Source organism: Staurois parvus, unplaced genomic scaffold (assembly GCF_062004578.1).
Source record: "Staurois parvus isolate SC_StPar_1 unplaced genomic scaffold, SC_StPar_1.0 ptg001192l, whole genome shotgun sequence".
NCBI lineage: Eukaryota > Metazoa > Chordata > Amphibia > Anura > Ranidae > Staurois > Staurois parvus.
Genome location: NW_028318988.1, coordinates 3,739,305 through 3,762,414, shown reverse-complemented (window position 1 = coordinate 3,762,414; position 23,110 = coordinate 3,739,305). Strand labels below are relative to the sequence as shown.

The 23,110-nt window shown below is 41.1% G+C and overlaps 1 protein-coding gene and 1 pseudogene across 2 annotated transcripts; both read right to left on the bottom strand.

Moving 5' to 3' along the window:
• Positions 1-564: 564 nt before the first annotated feature.
• Positions 565-7,575, bottom strand: LOC149438444 (olfactory receptor 6N1-like). The gene is made up of 2 exons (XM_089659957.1): positions 7,513-7,575; positions 565-1,611 (listed from the first exon to the last, which is right to left on the bottom strand). The coding sequence occupies exons 1-2, from the start codon at positions 7,573-7,575 to the stop codon at positions 631-633; spliced, it is 1,044 nt and encodes a 347-aa protein (XP_089516083.1). The 3' UTR covers positions 565-630.
• Positions 7,576-7,943: 368 nt separating this feature from the next.
• LOC149438443 (olfactory receptor 6N1-like) lies at positions 7,944-22,886 on the bottom strand (annotated as a pseudogene). Its single transcript, XR_016307917.1, has 2 exons — positions 22,716-22,886; positions 7,944-8,989 (listed from the first exon to the last, which is right to left on the bottom strand). The product of XR_016307917.1 is annotated as an olfactory receptor 6N1-like (transcript).
• Positions 22,887-23,110: the final 224 nt, after the last annotated feature.

The following is a 23,110-nucleotide window of genomic DNA, read 5'->3' as shown; positions in this document are numbered from 1 at the left end:
GAAGGGCAAGGGGTTAAACATAGTTTAGACTGATGTGAACTTCAAAAACGCATCTACCATGAAAGCTAAACTTCCCCATTTCACAATAATAATGTATATATACCAATCCCCAGGAGTCAGGCAATGACACTGTGTGATGGATGGGCTCAGCCACAGCTCTGGCCAGGCTGTCTGATGCGTTTCACACTTCCCATAGGAGACTTGGTCACAGCAGTTCAGTGACCAAGCCCCTCATGGGTGGGACGGAACGCGTCAGTGGGCATGGCTTGAGCGGCAGCTGAGGCCAACCATCACACAGAGTTGTTGCCTGACTTCTGGGGATTGGTTTGAGCGGCGTTCATCCCCTCACACACGACCAAGTCTCTGGAGTAACTTTGGACGCTGCTCCCTTCTCTCTTTTCTGCCAGCAGGATGAATATAATTCATAGCCTTGAGCACCGGCAGGAGCTCTTAAACCGTTATAAATAATGCATATATATATATATATATATATATATATATATATATATAGTAAAAAACATCAGTCTAAAACTGTATAAAATTAAGAACAAATTGAGCCAAAACTGTTATAGAATGTCCATTTAATTCATCCAAGTTAATAAATGGCTTCATTCATTAATCACATGCGTTCTATTCTGTGGCCAAACTACTTCTGGTACAGATGAAGCCTATTTTCCTCTGGAAAGCAATTTTAATGTCCTTGTTTCTCATGCTGTATATTATGGGATTCATCGTGGGAGTTAATACTGTATATAACATGGTCAAAAAAGAGTCCACCTCAGATGAGTAGATGGCTGGTGGACGAAGGTACATGAACAAAAATGGCAAGAAAAATATACTGACAACTGTAAAGTGAGAGGCACAGATAGAAAAGGTTTTCTTCCGGCCTCCTTTGGAACTGATCCTGAGGATTGTTAAAATAATCTTTGTGTAAGTTATAAAAATTACAGAAAAGCTTGACAAAAAGACAACGGCACCACTGAAAGACCCAACTAACAAATGGAAAGATATGTCGGCAGAAGCCAAACTGAGCAGCAGAGTATCATCACAATAGTAATGGTAGATTATGTTGGGACCACAGTAAGGTAACTTTAAGGCAAGAATGGTGGCTGCTAGTGGAGCCGCAAAGCCTCCACACCAGGCTGCCATTGACAGTATTATGCAAAGTTGTCTTGTCATGATGATTTGGTAGTGTAAGGGTGAGCATATAGCTACGTAGCGATCGTAGGCCATTACGGCCAGGAGATAACACTCTGTTGCTCCCAAAGACACAATAACATACATCTGTACAAAGCTGGCGGTGTAGGAAATGGTATTCAGGTTCATCAGGAACTTGGCCAACATCTTCGGGACAATTACTGAAGTGTAGGTCATGTCTCTAAAGGACAAATTGCTGACAAAGAAATACATTGGGGTATGGAGATGCCGGTCAAAGATGACCAAAAAGAAGATAATGCCATTGCTAGAGAGGATGAAGAGGTAGATACAAAGAAATACACACAAAAGTAAATTGTTGTAATTCTGGAGGCTCGGGAATCCGAAAAGGATGAATTCTGTCACATGGGTACAAGTTGTATTGGAAGAAACAAATTTCAAAGAATCTTCATTGGCCTAGATCATATAAATAAATACAATTAATTCATTATATTATTTTATTGCTCAAATAGCATCAGCGCTATAACCAGTAACAAACACGTTTTGAGCCAAAGCATCCTCCTTCATTAGGGCTTCAATATTGGCTTGTAAATACCCGACTTAGGGGGAGAAAGCCTGCTTGAGGAATGATGAATTGCTTGCAGTGAAGTGGAAGGACAAACGGGATGTTTTAGTCCTGTCTTCCAGTCACGCAGACACGATGTCAGGGCTCCAGGTATGACCAGAGATGTGTGGACTGACACAGGGAAACGCAGGCTTTAGGTATAGAATAAACAATACAATTTATTAAAGACTAAACAATAGATAAACGCAGTGTAAACAAACCAAACTCCAACAGATAACAATAAGAACAATACTAAACGTAGTCGGGCAGGTCGGGTCGGTAGCAAACGGGCAGGCAAGGTACAAGGAGCAGGCGGAAGAGTAGTCAGGAATAGCCGAGGTCAGGACAGGCGGAGTTGGTTCAGAGTCAGGACCAAAGCAGGATCAGGCAGGAAGCAGACAAGGTACAGGGGCTCATGGGAAACATACACCAACGCACTGATCACAGGCCTGGTTCTGCTTAAATACACCTCCTGCAATCAGCCTCAGGTGATGGCCTGATTGCAGGAGTGAGATTCTGGCTGCTGAGAGCACCTGCTGGCCAGCCTTGGTACTGCAGCCCACAAGGCAGGTGAGTCCCACCACCATTGGCGAGTCCATTCCTGACACACGACCATCCAAATTGCCACAGCAGCTGGTGTTGTTGAGAAGCCTCTCTGTGTCCATGACTATAACCTTAACATGGGAGGGGTGGACTTCATGACCAGATGATGGAGCCGTACTTAGTTTCCTGAAAAGCCAGATGCTGGTACAAAAAAGTGTCTGTTTATTTATTTCAGTTGGCTCTATGTAACGCTTTTGTGCTTTACAAAGCAACTGGATGAAGTGGATCCTTCCTAAAATTCCAGGAAGAGATCATCACGGCCCTTTCCCGATGCCATTCCCGGTACCCCAACCCAAAGGACGACCGAAAAAAGATGTAGTCTGTAGCAGACATGGAATTAGGTGCGACACCTGCTTTTTTTGTCCCTCATGTTCTGGTCAACCTGGTCTCTGCCTCAAGGACTGCTTCTGTTGCTAACCATACACTAGTGGAGTATTAGTATAGGGTACAGCACGGCACAGTCTAGGGCACATATATACACAGGGTCTCAAAAGATGTTAGGTAGTCAGGAAATTGAGATCCTACAATCTGTTTAAAAAGTTAAAGTTAAAAAATAAATAAATAAAAAGTTCAAGTCCAACAACAACTAAAAAATGTTAAAAAAACAAAAGTAGTTATAGATTTTTTTTTCTTGTCACTGTTACTATTCTACTGTTACGATTTTATTCTTTTATTGAGTTACTGTTTTATTGTTAACCATTGCTGTTTTCTTTGCAGGAATGTCATTCAGCTGCAGAACCGACTTGTTTATGCTGACAGCAACATGGTCTTGCTTTCAGAATATACATAAATAGATGTGTGCAGTGCTGTTGGATGATATTTTTCATCCACAGTTAAAAAAAAAAGCATATATGCTGAAACATGGGGGTCTGGGGTGGCCAGTGGGTGGATGGCCCCTATGCTTCGGCATACATATTTCAAAATACTTTTTGGCACATTTCATGTGTGCCCACCATTAGAAGTGGGATGATGCAGGGCGGAATATTCTAATGGTGGGCATACCACACACTATTTCTGGCAGAGATTTCTTCTTTTTTTTTCATTCAGACCACAGGCTGCATAAAAAAAAGAACATAGCATATACACCCAACAAGGACCAGCGACATACTGGTACATCACTGGACTTTGAATGGTTATACCAGGATGATGCTGGAGACCGGAATGGTGCCAATCATCTCTATAGTCTAAGAAATCGGAAGCTACGAGCATTTCATCACTTCAATTTCGCAGTATATATACAGCACCATTTGTAAATTGGAAAGCATCTGATCACACCGATCTTGGTAAGATTAAATAATGTAAGGGCAGAGGAGATATCTAGAGTCTGATAGATCCCAGATTTCTCAAAAAAGAATGCAGTCAGGTCCATAAACAGTGGGACATCGACACAATTCTAACATTTTTTGCTCTATACACCACCACAATGGATTTGAAATGAAATGAAGATGTGCTTTAACTGCAGACTGCCAGCTTTAATTTGACGGTATTTACATGCAAATCAGGTGAACGGTGTAGGAATTACAACAGTTTGCATATGTGCCTCCCACTTGTTAAGGGACCAAAAGTAATGGGACAGAATAATAATCATAAAATCAAACTTTCACTTTTTAATACTTGGTTGCAAATCTTTTGCAGTCAATTACAGCCTGAAGTCTGGAACGCATAGACATCACCAGACGCTGGGTTTCATCCCTGGTGATGCTCTGCCAGGCCTCTACTGCAACTGTCTTCAGTTCCTGCTTGTTCTTGGGGCATTTTCCCTTCAGTTTTGTCTTCAGCAAGTGAAATGCATGCTCAATCGGATTCAGTTCAGGTGATTGACTTGGCCATTGCATAACATTCCACTTCTTTCCCTTAAAAAACTCTTTGGTTGCTTTTGCAGTATGCTTTGGGTCATTGTCCATCTGCACTGTGAAGCGGCGTCCAATGAGTTGTGAATCATTTGGCTGAATATGAGCAGATAATATTGCCCGAAACACTTCAGAATTCATCCTGCTGCTTTTGTCAGCGGTCACATCATCAATAAATACAAGAGAACCAGTTCCATTGGCAGCCATACATGCCCACGCCATGACACTACCACCACCATGCTTCACTGATGAGGTGGTATGCTTATGATCATGAGAAGTTCCTTTCCTTCTCCATACTCTTCTCTTCCCATCACTCTGGTACAAGTTGATCTTGGTCTCATCTGTCCATAGGATGTTGTTCCAGAACTGTGAAGTCTTTTTTAGATGTCGTTTGGCAAACTCTAATCTGGCCTTCCTGTTTTTGAGGCTCACCAATGGTTTCCATCTTGTGGTGAACCCTCTGTATTCACTCTGGTGACGTCTTCTCTTGATTATTGACTTTGACACACATACACCTACCTTCTGGAGAGTGTTCTTGATCTGGCCAACTGTTGTGGAGGGTGTTTTCTTCACCAGGGAAAGAATTCTTTGGTCATCCACCACAGTTGTTTTCTGTGGTCTTCCGGGTCTTTTGGTGTTGCTGAGCTCACTGGTGCGTTCCTTCTTTTTAAGAATGTTCCAAACAGTTGTTTTGGCCACGCTTAATGTTTTTGCTATCTCTCTGTTGGGTTTGTTTGTTTTTTTCAGCCTAATGATGGCTTGCTTCACTGATAGTGACAGCTCTTTGGATCTCATCTTGAGAGTTGACAGCAACAGATTCCAAATGCAAATAGCACACCTGAAATGAACTCTGGACCTTTTATCTGCTCATTGTAATTGGGATAATGAGGGAATAACACACACCTGGCCATGGAACAACTGAGAAGCCAATTGTCCCATTACTTTTGGTACCTTAACAAGTGGGAGGCACATATGCAAACTGTTGTAATTCCTACACCGTTCACCTGATTTGGATGTAAATACCCTCAAATTAAAGCTGACAGTCTGCAGTTAAAGCACATCTTATTTGTTTCAGTTCAAATCTATTGTGGTGGTGCAAAAATATTAGAAATGTGTTGATGTCCCAATATTTATGGACCTGACTGTATATGGCAATCCCCATTGAAGTTATAGGGGATATTTTCATTCCCTGTGATAGCATTAAAAGTGATCCCTGTGATAGCATTAAAAGTGATAAAAATAAAAAAAAAATGAAAGGGACAGTGTAAAAATAATGTAAAAAATCAAATTAACTTTAAAAAAGCACCGTTGCTTTTTGACCCAGTGTCAGCATGTAAACAGCGATTGCACAATGCATGTGAGGTATCGCTGCAAACTTCAGATCAAGGGCAGTAATTCTAGCACTAGACCTCCTCTGTAAATCTAAAATGGTAGCTTGTAAAGGCTTTTAAAGTGTTGCCTATGGGTATTCAAATTGCAGTTTGTCGCCATTGCACAGGGCATGAGCAGTTTTAAAGCATGTCATGTTTGGTATCTATTTACTTAGCATCTTTTATAAGTTGCTAAGTAAGTGGTTGATATATTGTGTTTTTGTGCATTAAAAGTAAAAAAAAATGTTTTCAAAAAAATTGCATTTGAAAAATTGCAGCATGAGTACTATGTGATATAAAAAAAATTGCAGCACCCACTAGGGGGTCTGCTTTAAAAAATATATAATGTTTGGGGGTTCAAAGTAATTTCCTAGCAAAAAATACATTTTTTTTTTCCATGTGAACAAAAAGTGTCAGAAAAGGCTTGGACTCAGGTGATTAGAAGAGTGATCGATGTGTGGCATAAACTTCTAATGCTGGGAATAAAATGCCCCCACCCCCCAAAATGACCCCTTTTTGGAAAGTAGGCACCCAAACTATTTGCTGAGAGGCATGTTGAGTCAATAGCAAAGTTTATTTTTTTACCATAAGTTTTTGGAAAATTACAAAAATATGTTTTTTTACACAAAATTGTCACTTAAATGATTTATTGCTCACATGCTATGGGTATATGTGAAATTACTCCCCAATATACATTCTGCTACTTCTCCTGAGTATGGGGATACCACATGTGAGAGATGTTTTGGCAGTCTAGCCAAGTACAGGACCCCAAAATCCAATAAGCACTTTCAGGCTTTTAAAATGCTTTATTTCCTCATTACACTTCCTGACCACCTATCACATTTTTGGAGTCCTTGAAATGCCAGGGTAGCACCAACCCCCCCCCCCCCCCCCCACCCCCAATGACCCCTTTATTTTCCAAAAACTTGTGGCAACAAACGGGATCTGCAAAATCCTCACTATGCTTCTTATCAATTTCCTTGGGGTGTCTACTTTCCAAAAAGGGGTCATTTGGGAGGGGGTGCTCTCCTGGCATTGCAGGGCCTCTGAAACTGTGATAGGTAGTGAGGAAGTGAAGTGAGGAAGTTACGCACCTTCAGGCTTTCAAAGTGGTCATTGGATTTCAGGCTCCTGTATGTGGATAGGCTCCCAAAAAGTCTCACACATGTGGTATCCCCATACTAGGTAGAAGTAACAGAATGTATTTTGGGGTGTAATTCCACATATACCCATGACTTGTGTGAGAAATATATCATTTAAATGACAACTTTGTGTAAACAAAAACATTTTTTTATCATTTTCCAGAAACTTGTGGAAAAAAAATAAATCTTCCATGACCTCAATATGCCTCTCAGCAGATAGCTTAGGGTGTCTACTTTCCAAAAAGGGGTCATTTGGGGGTGTTTGTACTGTCCTGGTATTTTAGCACCTCAAGAAATGTGATAGGCAGTGAGAAAGTAAAAGCTGTGTAAATTCCATTATCTATACCATAGTTTGTAGACGCTATAACTTTCACACAAAGCAATCAATATACAAATTATTGGGACGTGTTGCAGAATACAGTTTGGCAGTTTTTTGGATTTTTTTCATGACAGAAATGAGAAAATATCAAGGTTTTTTTTTCTTTTTTTTAAATTCAGTCTTTTTTTTATTAATAGTGCAAAAAATAAAAAGCACACACGTGATCAAATACCACTGAAAGAAAGCTCTACTTGTGTGAAAAAAAGGTACAGCATTGCATGACCGCTCAATTACCAGCTGAAATAGTGCAGCGCAGAATAGCAAAAAAAGGCCTGGTCAGGAAGGGGGGTAAATCCTCAGGAGGGCAAGTAGTCAAACAGTAGTCAAACATGATGTGAACTCACTTCAAAAACACATCTACCATGAAAGCTAAACATCCCCCATTTTACAATAATAATGTATATATAACCAATCCCCAGGAGTTAGGCAATGACACTGTGTGATGGATGGGCTCAGCCACAGCTCCGGCCATGCCCTTTGATGCGTTTCACACCGCCAATAGGAGGCTTGGTCACAGAAGCTCTGTGACCAAGCCACCCATGGGTGGGACGGAACGCATCAGTGGGTATGGCTGGAGCGGCAGCTGAGGCCATCCATCACACAGTGTTGTTGCATGACTTCTGGGGATTGGTTTAAGCGGCGGTTCATCCCCTCACACACGACCAAGTCTCTGGAGTAACTTGGGACGCTGCTCCCTTCTCTCTTTTCTGCCAGCAGGGTGAATAGAATTCACAGCCTTGAGCAGAAGCAGGAGCTCTTAAAACGTTATAAATAATGCATATATAGTAAAAAATCATCAGTCTAAAACTGTATAAAATTAAGAACAAATTGAGCCAAAACTGTTATAGAATGTTCATTTAATTCATCCAAGTTAATAAATGGCTTTATTCATTAATCACATGCGTTCTATTCTGTGGCCAAACTACTTCTGGTACAAATGAAGCTTATTTTCCTCTGGAAAGCAATTTTAACATCTTTGTTTCTCATGCTGTATATTATGGGATTCATTATAGGAGTTAATATTGAATATACCAGGGACACCAAGAATCCACTACAGGTGAGTAGAGGCCTGTTGGACGAATGTACACAAACATAATCGGCAAGAAATATACACTGACAACTGTAAAGTGAGAGGCGCAGGTAGAAAAGGTTTTCTTCCGGCCTCCTTTGGAACTGATCCTGAGGATTGTTAAAATAATATTAGTGTAAGATATAAGAATTACAGAAAAGCTTGACAAAATGACAACGGCACCACAGAAGGACCCAACTTCTATATAGAGGAAGTGGTCGCCACCAACCAAATTGAGCACCGGAGTATAATCACAGTAGTAATTGTGGAGTATGTTGGAACCACAGTAAGGTGCATTTACGGCAAGAATGGTGACTACAATTGGAGCAGCAAAGCCTCCACACCAGGCTGCCATTGACAGTATTATGTAAAGTTGTCTTGTCATGATGGTTTGGTAGTGTAAGGGTGAGCATATAGCTACGTAGCGATCGTAGGCCATTACGGCCAGGAGATAACACTCTGTTGCTCCCAAAGACAGAAAAATATACATCTGTACAAAGCAGGCGGTGAAGGAAATGGTATCCAGGTTCATCAGGAACTTGGCCAACATCTTCGGGATGGTTACTGAAGCAAAAGTCATGTCTATAAAGGACAAATTGCCGACAAAGAAATACATTGGGGTATGGAGATGCCGGTCAAAGATGACCAAGAAGAAGATAAAGCCATTGCCAGAGAGGGCGAAAAGGTAGACACAAAGAAATACACAAAAAAGTAAATTGTTGTAATTCTGGAGGCTCGGGGATCCAAAAAAGATGAATTCTGTCACATTGATACAAGTTGTATTGGAAGAAACAGATTGCAAGGAATCTTCATTGACCTAGATCATATAAAATAAATACAATTAATAAATTAATTGTATTATTTTATTGCTCAAATAGCATCAGCGCTATAACCATAACAAACCAATAACAAACACGTTTTGAGCCAAAGCATCCTCCTTCATTAGGGCTTCAACATTGGTTGCCAGAGTTACAGTATGGACAGTGCCAAATCCTCCTGGATGGATATCTTAATCTAAAATATAGATGTGTGGGCTCAGGGGCTGGGTACCAGCAGATGCAGCAGGCGCCTCTTAGTGAAAACTAGCAAATGGTACAAAATATCTAATTCAAGGATCAATAAATGGCAGACCGTGGTCCGGACCCAGACCAAGTGACAGTCCTTTCTGGGCCACTTAGCAGCTGGGTGTCTTCTCCCGGGTCCACCGAATGGCCACTGATTTAATCCTTAGAGTAGGGCAGGGGGTGGGAGGTGCTGCAGATCTGCACAGAGAGGCAGAATCTTTTCAAACTAACAAGCGGTAATCACCTGATTGGTAGTATAATGAGTTGTGTAGCTCCTGTCCTCCATCCAGATCTACAGCACCTCTCGCCCCCGGCCCTGCTGTGAGGATGATAGGTGGGAGACCCAGGAGAGGACATCCCAACCAGATAACTGCCTCTGCCCTGCTGAAGGTAGAACTGTGAGGCTGGGGAGGCTTGCATTGAAAGGGGCACTGTAATATAAATGGGCACTCTGATGTGAGAGGCACTGTGTTATAAAGGGGTGCTGTGTTATAAAGGGGTGCTGTGTTATAAAGGGGTGCTGTGTTATAAAGGGGTGTTGTGTTATAAAGGGGTGTTGTGTTATAAAGGAGTGCTGTGTTATAAAGGGGTGCTGTGTTATAAAGGGGTGCTGTGTTATAAAGGGTACGGCAAAGTAATGGGGCACTGTGATGTGAAGGAGAATACAATGTAAAAGGTAAACTGTGATATGAAGGGGCCCTGTGATATGTAGGGGACTCCAATGTAAAGGGGATCTGTGATGTGAAGGGGAGCTGAGGACTGTGTAGTACTACTGTAAAGGGGGTGAGGCTGTGATATAAAGGGGGCTGTGATATGTAGGGGACTCCAATGTAAAGGGGATCTGTGATATGTAGGGGAGCTGAGGACTGTGTAGTACTACTGTAAAGGGGGTGAGGCTGTGATATGAAGGGGGTCTGTGATGTAAAAGTAATGGGAGATTGTGGTCACTGATGTAAAGAAGGGACTGTGATGTTAACGAGGGTTGTGATTAGAGATGAGCGAATTTCTCAAAAATTCGATTCGGCTGATTCGGCGAATTCCAGTGTGAAATTCGATTCGATGCGAATTTCTTCGCTACGAAGATGACTTATAAAAAGGGTTTCTAGGCTTCAGAGAGACTTTAAATTAGTGCAGAACACTGTACCTTTAATTTAAATGCCCTTGGAGATGAGGAAAGAGAAGGAGAAGGAGAAGGAGAAGGATGAGAAGAAGGAGAAGGATGAGAAGAAGGAGAAGGAGAAGGATGAGAAGAAGGAGAAGGAGAAGGATGAGAAGAAGGAGAAGGAGAAGGATGAGAAGAAGGAGAAGGAGAAGGATGAGGAGAAGGAGAAGGATGAGAAGAAGGAGAAGGATGAGAAGAAGGAGAAGGAGAAGGATGAGAAGAAGGAGAAGGATGAGAAGAAGGAGAAGGAGAAGGATGAGAAGATGGAGAAGGAGAAGGATGAGAAGAAGGAGAAGGAGAAGGATGAGAAGAAGGAGAAGGAGAAGGATGAGAAGAAGGAGAAGGATGAGGAGAAGGAGAAGGATGAGAAGAAGGAGAAGGATGAGAAGAAGGAGAAGGATGAGAAGAAGGAGAAGGAGAAGGATGAGAAGAAGGAGAAGGATGAGAAGAAGGAGAAGGATGAGAAGAAGGAGAAGGAGAAGGAGAAGGAGAAGCAGAAGGAGAAGGATGAGAAGAAGGAAAAGGAGAAGGATGAGAAGATGGAGAAGGAGAAGGATGAGAAGAAGGAGAAGGAGAAGGATGAGAAGAAGGAGAAGGATGAGAAGATGGAGAAGGAGAAGGATGAGAAGAAGGAGAAGGAGAAGGATGAGAAGAAGGAGAAGGAGAAGGATGAGAAGAAGGAGAAGGAGAAGGATGAGAAGAAGGAGAAGGAGAAGGATGAAAAGAAGGAGAAGGATGAGAAGAAGGAGAAGGAGAAGGATGAGAAGAAGGAGAAGGAGAAGGATGAGATGAAGGAGAAGGAGAAGAATGAGAAGAAGGAGAAGGATGAGAAGAAGGAGAAGGATGAGAAGAAGGATGAGAAGAAGGATGAGAAGAAGGAGAAGGATGAGAAGAAGGACAGTTCTGTGACAGTTTCTGTCTATTTCTGACAGTTCTGGGACATTCACTCCATACAGCTGTTTCAACCGCTGTATGGAGGGAATGTCATGGAACTGTCAGAAATAGACTATTAATGACAGTTCTGGGACTGTCCTTCCATACAGCGGTTGAAACATTGTATGTATTTGTTTCCATAAATGGATCCATTTATGGAAACAAATACATACAATGTTTCAACCGCTGTATGGAAGGACAGTCCCAGAACTGTCATTAATAGTCTATTTCTGACAGTTCTATGACATTCCCTCCATACAGCGGTTGAAACAGCTGTATGGAGGTAATGTCCCAGAACTGTCAGAAATAGACTATTTCTGACAGTTCTGGGACATTCCCTCCATACAGCGGTTTCCGGCAAAAAGTGTATGTGCAGAGTTCCTCTATTCTGCAGATACACTTAGAGGAGCTCTGCAGATACACTTAGAGGAGCTCTGCACATACACTTTTTGCCGGCTTGGAATTATTCTTATTTTCATCCTACTTCTTCTTCTTCTTCTTCTTCATCCTCATCCTCATCCTCTTCTTCTTCTTCTGAGGATGAGGATGAGGATGAAGAAGAAGAAGAAGAAGTAGGATGAAAATAAGATTAATTCCAAGCCGGCAAAAAGTGTATGTGCAGAGCTCCTCTAAGTGTATCTGCAGAATAGAGGAACTCTGCACATACACTTTTTGCCGGCTTGCAATTATTCTTATTTTCATCCTACTTCTTCTTCTTCTTCTTCTTCTTCTTCTTCTTCATCCTCTTCTTCTTCTTCTGAGGATGAGGATAAAGAAGAAGAAGAAGAAGAAGAAGTAGGATGAAAATAAGATTAATTCCAAACAGGCAAAAAGTGTATGTGCAGAGCTCCTCTAAGTGTATCTGCAGAATAGAGGAACTCTGCACATACACTTTTTGCCGGCTTGGAATTATTCTTATTTTCATCCTACTGCTTCTTCTTCTTCTTCATCCTCATCCTCAGAAGAAGAGGATGAGGATGAGGATGAAGAAGAAGAAGAAGAAGTAGGATGAAAAGAAGAATAATTCCAAGCCGGCAAAAAGTGTATGTGCAGAGTTCCTCTATTTCTGACAGTTCTCTCACAGCTTCTTCACATGTACAGCGGTTGAAACATCTGTATCCTAAATGGAAACTAATAGATACAAATTGTATCTATTAGTTTCCATTTAGGATACAGATGTTTCAACCGCTGTACATGTGAAGAAGCTGTGAGAGAACTGTCAGAAATAGAGGAACTCTGCACATACACTTTTTGCCGGCTTGGAATTATTCTTCTTTTCATCCTACTTCTTCTTCTTCTTCTTCTTCATCCTCATCCTCATCCTCTTCTTCTGAGGATGAAGATGAAGAAGAAGAAGTAGGATGAAAAGAAGAATAATTCCAAGCCGGCAAAAAGTGTATGTGCAGAGTTCCTCTATTTCTGACAGTTCTCTCACAGCTTCTTCACATGAACAGTGGTTGAAACATCTGTATCCTAAATGTAAACTAATAGATACAATGTTTCAACCGCTAAACATGTGTTCCTTCTGTCAGAGAACTGTCAGAAATAGCGGAGCTCACTGCAGGGACACTTTTGCCGGCTGATCGGGAAATGTTCGATTCGCGCACCCGAAGTAGGCAAAATTTCGGTTTCGCCGCGAATCGAATATTTCCTGAAATTCGACTCGAATTCCGGTTCGCCTGGTTCGATTCGCTCATCTCTAGTTGTGATGTAAAGGAGGCTATGAGGGGAAGGATAGGTTAACCACTAACCTACAGGGCACTTATACCCCCTTCCTGCCCAGGCCAATTTCCAGCTTTCAGCGCTGTCGCACTTTGAATGACAATTGCGCGGTCATGCAACACTGCACCCATATGAAATTTTTATCTTTTTTTTTTTTGTGACAGATAGAGCTTTATTTTGGTAGTATTTAATCCCCTCTGGGTTTTTTATTTTTTCTTAAACAAACCAAAAACCACTGAAAATTAAAAAAAAAAAAACATTTTTTCTTAGTTTTTGTTATAAAACTTTGTAAATAATTGATTTTTCTCCTTCACTGATGTGCGCTAATGAGGCTGCAGTGATGGGCACTGATAGGCTGCACTGATGGACACTGATAGGTGGCACTGATGAGGAGGCACTGGTAGGTGGCACTGATGGGCATTGACAGGCATCACTGATAGGCACTGAAAGGCAGAACTCATATATGGCACTGATAGGCGGCACTGACTGGCACTGTTAGGTGGCACTGTCTGGCACTGTTAGGAGGCACTGATGCACACTGATAGGTGGTACTGACTGGCAGCACTGATAAGTGGAACTGACCTGCATTGATGGGTGGCACTGATGCACACTGATAGACGGCACTGACTGGCACCAATGATAGGTGGCACTGACTGGCACTGATGGGTGACACTGAAGGCAGCTCAGATGGGCACTGATATGTGGCATTGATGTGCACTGGTAGGCACTGAAATGTGGCACTGATGTGGCACTGATGGGCACTGGCAGGTGGCATGGATGAGCACTGACAGGTGGCACTGATGGACACTGACAGGTGGCACTGCTGGGGCTACACAGATCATCAGGGCACACTGATGATCAGTGTACATGTCCCCTCTGAGGAATGCCGATTACCGGCTCTCCTCTTCTCTCTCAAACTGTCAGCGTGAGGAGATAACCGTCATTTCCCTGTTTACATGTGATCAGCTGTGATTGGATACAGCTGATCACATGACCGAGCCGACATCTTCGACTCTGTCCATTGATCGTGATCCGCTGTGCCCGGGGGACACAGCGCACCGCCGATTGCCGCGCTACGCGCTCCCGGAGCTGCGCATGTGCGATTAGAATGGGAGGACATCATATGACATCCTCCCAGAACGAGAGAACCACCTTGCGCCCGTCATTGTACTATATGGCAGGCGGGAGGTGGTAAAGACACTGAGCTGTGATGTACAGAGGGAGCTGTGATGTACAGGGGGAGCTGTGATGTACAGAGGGAGCTGTGATGTACAGGGGGAGCTGTGATGTACAGGGGGAGCTGCGATGTACAGGGGGAGCTGTGATGTAAAGGGGGACTGTGATGTGTTATAATGCAAACATGAGACCTCTGCCGGAAGAAAATGTTACTGACTGGTCCTACGTGAATTTTAATTCAAGACCCTTGATCTAATTGCTCAAACAATAGCCTTTCCAGCATTAGTATATGTAGCACTACCCCCTTAGGAGTCGCTAGAGATTTGGGTCTCCCTGTAGTCCTGCACAGCCAGGCAACACACAGTTTTCCACAGACTTACATTCAGAGACAGTAAACTCAGAGACAGTCCTTGAGGTTGGCTTTTTATGTTTTATTGAGGGGTGTTGAATGTGGATGGGGTAAGGGGTGTACGGGATGCCCAGTGGAACTGCAACTGAGAACAAACTCCTTAGCAATTATGTACAAGTCTTTACACAGTAGAACTTCTGCTTGGTGAGCACTCTAGCCTCTCCAGGTGTACCTCCGCAGACCCCAGATAATCCTCTTCTTATACAGTTGCCTGAGGGAGTTCCTGGGCAAGGGAATCCAGTGCCTGCCACTTTAAATGAAACAGTCCCAGGTAAGGAGCTAATTGGGTTTCCCACCAGAGTGCTCTTTTTCCCCTTTTTGGCCTTGGGGTGTAGGACTACTCACTCAGTCTCAGTCCTGTGTGCAGATTTAGGTAGGTGGCTGCCTTCAGGCCTTCTACTGGGCTAGCTCCTTTTCTGGCTGTACAGGTGGTCCTTGCTCTGGAGTATGATGATGTTAAGTTATCCTCCTTTCCAGCACCCTGCCTGTAGGTAGGCCCTTTCCCACTGGGACCCCTCCCAGAGTCCTGCATGTCATTCACTTTTAAGGGCTTTCCTGACCCCATGCCAAGCCACCTGCTTGAGGATTGGCCAGGATCCCCTGAGAGTGCAGACCAGCTCATCCTCACCTCCCGCCCACTGCTTCTAGAATCTTTTTACTATTAACCACTAGGGGACCGCCTGAAGTACATATACTGCTATAAGGGGCCCCTGTGCGCAGGATCACAAATATAAACGTGATCCTGCATTTCAGGGTAGGGGACGCATGCCCTGCCCTACCCACGGCACTGATCGCGGGTGTCAATCACCGGGTCCGGTGATTACCCGCCAGAGCCTGGCGATTGCTGGCAAACACCGACAGGGAGGAAGGCTGCATTGTTTTCTGGGATCGCTGAGCACAGCCTTCCGGAACAGTGTGTAACAGAGAAGTACACACCCCCCACCCCCTTGTAAAACACTCCCCTCACACAGTTAACCCTTTCATTGCCTCCCAATGTTAATCCCTTCCTCCCCAGTGCCATTAGTACAGTGCCAGTGGGGTTTTTTTTGCACTGATCACTGTATTGGTGTCAGTAGGGATGTCAGTGACCCCAAGTCAGTCCCCCCCAGTGTCAGAATGTCCGCCGCAGTCCCGCCATAAGTCACGGTCGCCGCCATAAATCGCTGATTGCTTCCATAAGCCGCTGATCGCCATATTATTAGTATACAAAAAAAAAATCCAGTATCTATACCGCCATTTGTAATTACTATAACTTTCACGTATACTAATTAATTTACATGTATTCTGATTTTTTTTAGCAAAGACATGTCGGAGAATACATTTTGGCCGAAATTTATGCCGAAATTTGATTTTTAAATTTTTTTACTGGACATGTTTTATAGCAAAAAGTCCAAAATATTGTTTTTTTTATCAAAGTTGTTTTTTTTTTTATAGTGCGAAAAATAAAAACGCACAGGTGATCAAATACCACCTAAAGAAAGCCCAAATCATGGGGAAAAAAAGGATGTAAATTTCATGTGGGTGCAGTGTTGCATGACCACGCAATTGTCAGTTAAAGTGATGCAGCGCCATAACACAAACCGCTTATGTAACCGCTTCCTGACCGCCCTATAGCACAAATACTGCTACAGGGAGGCACAGGTGCACAAAATCACATATATATACACAATTTGTGCTCCCGTGGTTTTCACGCCCCTCCCAGATAGCATCAAATTGCCCATCAGTATACCAGTGATTACATTTAACCCCTTGACTGCCAGGAACATGTTCATGCACAATAAACCTACATTGCTAGTATTGCCGCGCTACCTTTTGGTGAACTGGCGAGCACCAGCAGCCTAGTACATCCTGGTCTTTCACATACCTCTTAGATTGTAAGCTCCAAGGATCAGGGCCCTCCTTACCCTCTTGTATTGAACTGTATTGTTGCTGTATTGTCTCCCGTTATAGTGTAAAGCGCTGAGCAAACTGTTGGCGCGATATAAATCCTGTATAATAATAATAATACCAGCACTGCAGTATCACTCGGTGACGTGGCGAGTCCCATAAGTGCAGTACAAGCTGGTGCAGTGGCGAGCACAAGTATTGTCCCGCAACCACCAAGAATTCGCACACAGGCCCATAGAGCCCCTAGTACCCTTCCGGATGTGCTTGCAAATCCCGATTGGCAGCCCACAAATTCCGCAGCACCCATGCTTCCCCCATTCACTGCCCAACCCGGAATTCAGGTTGAAATAGCAAATTTAACTAACCCCCTTGATTATTTGGAGCTGTTTTTCACGGAAGATCTGTATGCATTGATTGTGGATCAAAGCAATTTATATGCACAACAATTTATCTCCACCAACCCAAATTCAAACCTTGCCAGACCATTCGCATGGAAGCTCATTACGGTTTCTGAATTAAAAATTTTTTTGGACCTAACCCTCAACATGGACATTACTAAAAAAAATGAATTGCAGTTATATTGGTCCACAGACCCGATTCATCATATGCCCGTATTCTCTGCTGCCATGGCCAGGCATTGATATGAGAGTATAATGTGTTTTATGCATTTCAACGACAATACACTCTGTCATCCTCGGGGTGACCCTGAATTCACACTAAATTCAGCCCCTCGTAACTCACCTTAACCGAAAAATTTGCAGATGTCTATACTCCCCAGCAAAACATCTGCGTTGAGGAGTCCCTCCACTCCAACACTCCAAACTATTTGCTGAGAGGCATGTTGAATCAATAGAAGAATGTATTTTTTTACAAGTTTTTGCAAAATGACAAAAAATTTTTTTTTTACATAAAATTGTCACTTAAATGATTTATTACTCACATGCCATGGGTTTATGTGAAATTACTCCCCAAAATACATTCTGCTGCTTCTCCCGAGTATGGGGTTACCACATGTGAGAGACGTTTTGGCAATCTAGCCAAGTACAGGACCTCAAAATCCAATAAGCACCTTCAGGCTCGCAAAGGGCTTTATTTCCTCATTACACTTCCTGACTACCTATCACAGTTTCGGGGCCCTGAAATGCCAGGACAGCACCAAGCCCCCCCACCCCAAAAGACCTCTTTTTGAAAAGTAGACACCACAAGGAATTTGATCAGAAGCATGGTGAGTATTTTGCAGATCTCGTTTGTTGCCACAAGTTTTTGAAAAAGGAAAAAAAAAAAAACAACTATTTTTTCTTTTCCTTTTTTATATTTCAAAACCTTGTGAGAAAAAATGAGATCTGCAAAATACTCACCATCAGGGGCGAACTGACAACTTATGGGGTCCCTGGGCAATAAGGGATCATGGGGCCCCTGTGTCCTTGCCCACACTCAAAGCACACCCAAAAAACCCTATAAAAAGGTTCCAGGAGCATTTCATGGGGCCTCTACTGAACCCCGGCCCTCGGGAAGGGCCCGAGTGCTCAAATGGCCAGTATGCCCCTGCTCACCATGCCTCTTTTTAAATTCCTTGGGGTGTCTACTTTCCAGAAAGTGGTCATTTGGGGGGGTGGGGTTTGTGCTATCCTGGCAATTCAGGGCCTCTGAAACTGTGATAGGTAGTAAGGAAGTGAAATGAGGAAGTTACTTACCTTCAGGCTTTCAAAGTGGTCATTGGATTTCAGGCTCCTGTATGTGGATAGGCTCCCAAAACATCTCACACATGTGGTATCCCCATACTAGGTAGAAGTAGCAGAATGTATTTTGGGGTGTAATTCCACATATACCCATGGCTTGTGCGAGAAATATATCATTTAAATGACAACTTTATGAAGAAAAAAAAAAAGTTTGTTATTTTCCAGATACTTGAAGAAAAAAAAAACAAATCTTCCATGGACTCAATATGCCTCTCAGCAGAAGGCTTAGGGTGTCTACTTTCTGAAAAGGGGTCATTTGGGGGTGTTTGTACTGTCCTGGTATTTTAGCACCTCAAGAAATGTGATAGGCAGTCAGAAAGGAAAAGCTGTGTAAATTCCATTATCTATACCACAGTTTGTAGACGCTATAACTTTCACACAAAGCAATCAATATACACTTTTTGGGATTTTTTTAACCAAAAACAAGTATCAGAATACATTTTGGCCTACATTTATGATGATTTTTTAGTTTTTTGGATATTTTGTTTGAGAGAAAAGAGAAAATATTGTTTTTTTTCAAAACAAATTTGTTCTCAAAAATTTTTGATTATAGAGCCAAAAATAAAAAACTCACATGTGATCAAATACCACCAAAAGAGAGCTCTATTTGTGAGAAAAAAGGACATAAATTTAATTTATGTACAGCATTGCATGACCGCACAATTGTCAGTTAAACCAGTGCAGCGCTGTATAGCAAACAAATGGAGTAAATTGCAGTATCTATACCATAGTTTGTAGACGCTATAACTTTCACACAAAGCAATCAATATACACTTATTGGGATTTTTTACCAAAAACATGGAGCAGAATACATTTTGGCCTAAATTTATAACTAACTTTGAGTTTGCTATATATTTTTTATAGCCGAAAGTAAAAAATATAGTTTTTCTTCAAAATTTTTGGTCTTTTTTTGTTTATAGCGTGAAAAATAAAAAGCTCACAGGTGATCAAATACCACCAAAAGAAAGCTCTATTTGTGTGAAAAAAAGACGTAAATTTCATTTGGGTGCAGCATTGCATGACCGCGCAATTATCAGTTGAATTAGTGCAGCGCCGAGTAGCAAAAAGAGGCCTGGTCATTAAGGAGATAAATCCTCTAGAGGGCAAGGGGTCAATATATTTGAAGACTTTTTTGGGGTTGGCCCTGCTATCTCTTGCAATCTGTCGTTCACTTTCAATGTTTGCAGCCTTTATTTCCTTTCTGCATTTTTTGTAATATTCTTTGTAATGTTTAAACGATGATTGCGTTCCTTCATTTTTATATTTAATAAAAGCTCTTTTCTTGTTCAAATGGGAATATATTTTGCAGTGTGTTCACATACAGTCTTTTGGAAAAACTCACATTTCTGTGTTGTGTTCATCGATGCTAATATTCCCTCCCAGTCTAAGTCTTGGAGAGCAGCTCTCAGCCTTAAATCCCCTTTCTTCCCCATTTTGATGCTCAGTTTGAACTTCAGCAAGTCGTCTTCACCACGTCTAGATGCCTAAATGCATTAAGTTGCTGCCATGTGATTGGCTGATTAGCAATTTGTGTTACCAAACAATTGAACAGGTCATGTTGAAGAATTCCTATATAAACATCCACCCATGTAATCATTTTTTGTCACATTGCTTTCTGCATGCTTTGTGACCCGATGTACATTGTAATTCTCCAGTAAACTTCTATCAGACGAATGCAACAGAATTGGCGTTGATGTCCTTCATTCAAAAGGAGTACTTAACATTAGCAATTTGTGTTACCAAGCAATTGAACAGGTGTACCAAAAAAAGTGGCCAGTGAGTGTGTGTAGCATTTACTTCCTGGAATCCATCTGCCCTTAGCTTAGGCATGAAGGCAGGAGGGTGTGCTTAGTTCAGCAAACCCCTCCTCCTCTACTGAAGGCTGGGATGTATGACATTATTTGCCTAGGTATGGAAACCAAGAAGTAACTTAAGAAATGAAAAAAAAAGTTTAAAACAGGTAAATATAATATACTTTCCTATCTATTTACTATCAGTATGAGGAATAAAAATAGTCAATGTTGATTGAGAGAGTGAAGTTCCACTTTATTAAGTGCCGGCAACAGAGGCCGAGGGGAACAGGGCTATAGGAAAAGATTGTTATACAATGTTGTAGTGCTGTGTTTATTTGGACACCAGGCTTTTGTTAAAGCCGTATTAACCCAAAGCCAAGTCTTCATCTATTGACTCTGCAGACAGTTGGTGACTTTTGTGCACTGTGCACTTCAGCATGCGCTGACCCCGCTCTGACTTTTTTGTGGCCTACCACTTGGTGGGCTGCTGTTACAATTTGGGGCCAGTTTTCCTTTAATAATAAAAAAAATCAGGGGATATATTTTACCATGTAATACTAAAGTGTGGGGTCTTATGAGCTGCTATGGTGTATACAAAGTGCTGATAAATATTTAAATGATTAAATACTATAAATGATACTAAAATTGTGGTAAACCAATACAATAGTGAAAATAAAATGTAAAATGTGTGTAGAAACTGTGAAAGAATGTGGTTGGCTTACACTCTACACATACTCATACCATTGTGTCATAAGCAATAAAATCAGAAATAGTGTCGCGCTCCACCACCAAAATAGAGTTGACAGTGAAGGGCAGAAAATGTAAAGCATGAGACAATTTTGATTAAAAAAGAACAATTCTCTTCTCGTTACATATATTGCAAAACATTTTAGGAAACTGTAATAAATGTCATCTTTTGTTAAATGTATTATATTATACTATAATTAACCCCCTGGGGACTGAGGATAAAACACATTTTAATGCCTGAACACAAATTTGGAATTTTGACACATTTATCACAACTACTTAGTGTATCCAAGTGGATTACACCTTGTTTTTTTTTCAGGACAAATGGTAAAATATAAAATCAGAAATAGTGTCGCGCTCCACTACCAATTGCAAAAAAATGTGAATAAATAAATATTAAATAAAAATGAGTCCAGCATCAAAAGAATATATATCAATATCACTGCAATTATATTACTGCTGCAAACATGTCCTTATTAAGTCTGTGACTTTGACACTTCTAGTGCTGTGATAGGAGATAATACCCGTGCAGTCCACCAATCATAAAAAATATTATGCACCTTCCCCGGTTGTGCTCTCACCTGGTGTATATGACCAAACTGTTTAGTGAGCTCATAAAAAGCTTAATTGGACTTAGTGGTAAATGGATAGGATTATCCCTCTTTCCCTGGGATGGATGGATGGATGGAGTGTTCCCTCTTCCCATTAGGGGGTCTCCTTGCTTCCTTTAGAGATTCTTCTCCACAGGTATAATGGCCATGAAATGTAATAAAAGAATATAGCGCCTTATCCTCTGTACAATTTTGCATGTGTGACGTCACAACGCTTAAAGCAACATACAGAAAGTATTCAGCAATATTGGAAAACTTTACTGTGGATTCAAATTTCAACATGTTAAAGCATTTTTAACTTGTCATACATGTGAGTGCACTACTTTATTTAATAAATTACATTTTAAAGAGGATAAGGCACTATATTCTTTCATTACATTTCATGGCCATTACACCTATGGAGAAAAATCCATAAGGAAGCAAGGCGACCCCCTGCTGGGAAGAGGGAACACTCCGTCCATCCATCCATCCATCCCAGGGAAAGAGGGATAATCCTATTCATTTACCATTAAGTCCAATTAAAGGGACACAACCAGGGAAGGTGCATAATATTTTTTATGATTGGTGGACTGCACGGTCATTATCTCCTATCACAGCACTAGAAGTGTCAAAGTCACAGACTAAATAAGGACATGTTTGCAGCAGTAATATAATTGCAGTGATATTGATATATATTCTTTTGATGCTGGACTATTATTTATTTAATATTTATTTATTCACATTTTTTGCAATTGGTAGTGGAGCGCGACACTATTTCTGATTTTATATTTTACCATTTGTCCTGAAAAAAAACAAGGTATAATCCACTTGGATACACTAAGTAGTTGTGATAAATGTGTCAAAATTCCAAATTTGTGTTCAGGCATTAAAATGTGTTTTATCCTCAGTCCCCAGGGGGTTAAGTATAGTATAATATAATACATTTAACAAAATATGCCATTTATTACAGTTTCTTTAAAATTTTTGCAATATACTGTATGTAACGAGAAGAAAATTGTACTTTTTTAATCAACATTATCTCATGCTTTAAATTTTCTGCACTACACTGTCAACATTAATTTAGGTTCATATAGTTTCTTGTTTTATCTTTTGTTTTATGTTTTTGTATTGCATGACTTTTTTTTTTTTTTTTAATTGCATTAAAAAAGAAAAGAAAGGAAAAACAAAAACTGAAATTTCATATTTACCTAGCACGAAATCTATTTTAAATGTCCATTTTTTTTACGTTTTTTTTTAGTTCAAAATAATATTTTTCATAAATACAAAGATTTTAACAAAATAATCAATATATCAAACTTACCTTCCATAGTTCAGCTCCCATGACAAATAATAAAAGAAAACTTTTGGCAAGAATTGAAATGTTAATATTTTGATCTTCTTCAAAAATGAATGAAACAAACTGAATTTTGCACGATTGGTTTAAATGTTGTTTAGTAATTGGCTACATATGTGTAGCATGGCTTTTCCTTCATTTTTGCTTAGTGGTAAATAAACAACGCTGTGATTAGCTTCTATATAAACCCCTGGTCATAACACAAACAATGAGTCTAAAGCCAATTAGAATCCTCCAAGGAATGATTAACTACTGTTGCCATTGAAGTTGTTGTTGTTGTTGTTTTGGTGGTTATAATTATTTGATTATTATTAGATTAAACAATAACTCTCCCATATGCCTTGCCCTGCAGAGAGTTAATC

What these genes read in the sequence shown, in the direction of transcription:
- LOC149438444 (XM_089659957.1), bottom strand. Translation starts at nt 7,575, where the DNA reads ATGGCCGGAGCTGTGGCTGAGCCCATCCATCACACAGTGTCATTGCCT. An exon ending in TGCCTAACTCCTGGGGATTG is followed by an intron (nt 1,612 to 7,512) that starts GTTATATATACA and finishes TATATGATCTAG; the next exon opens with GCCAATGAAGATTCTTTGAA.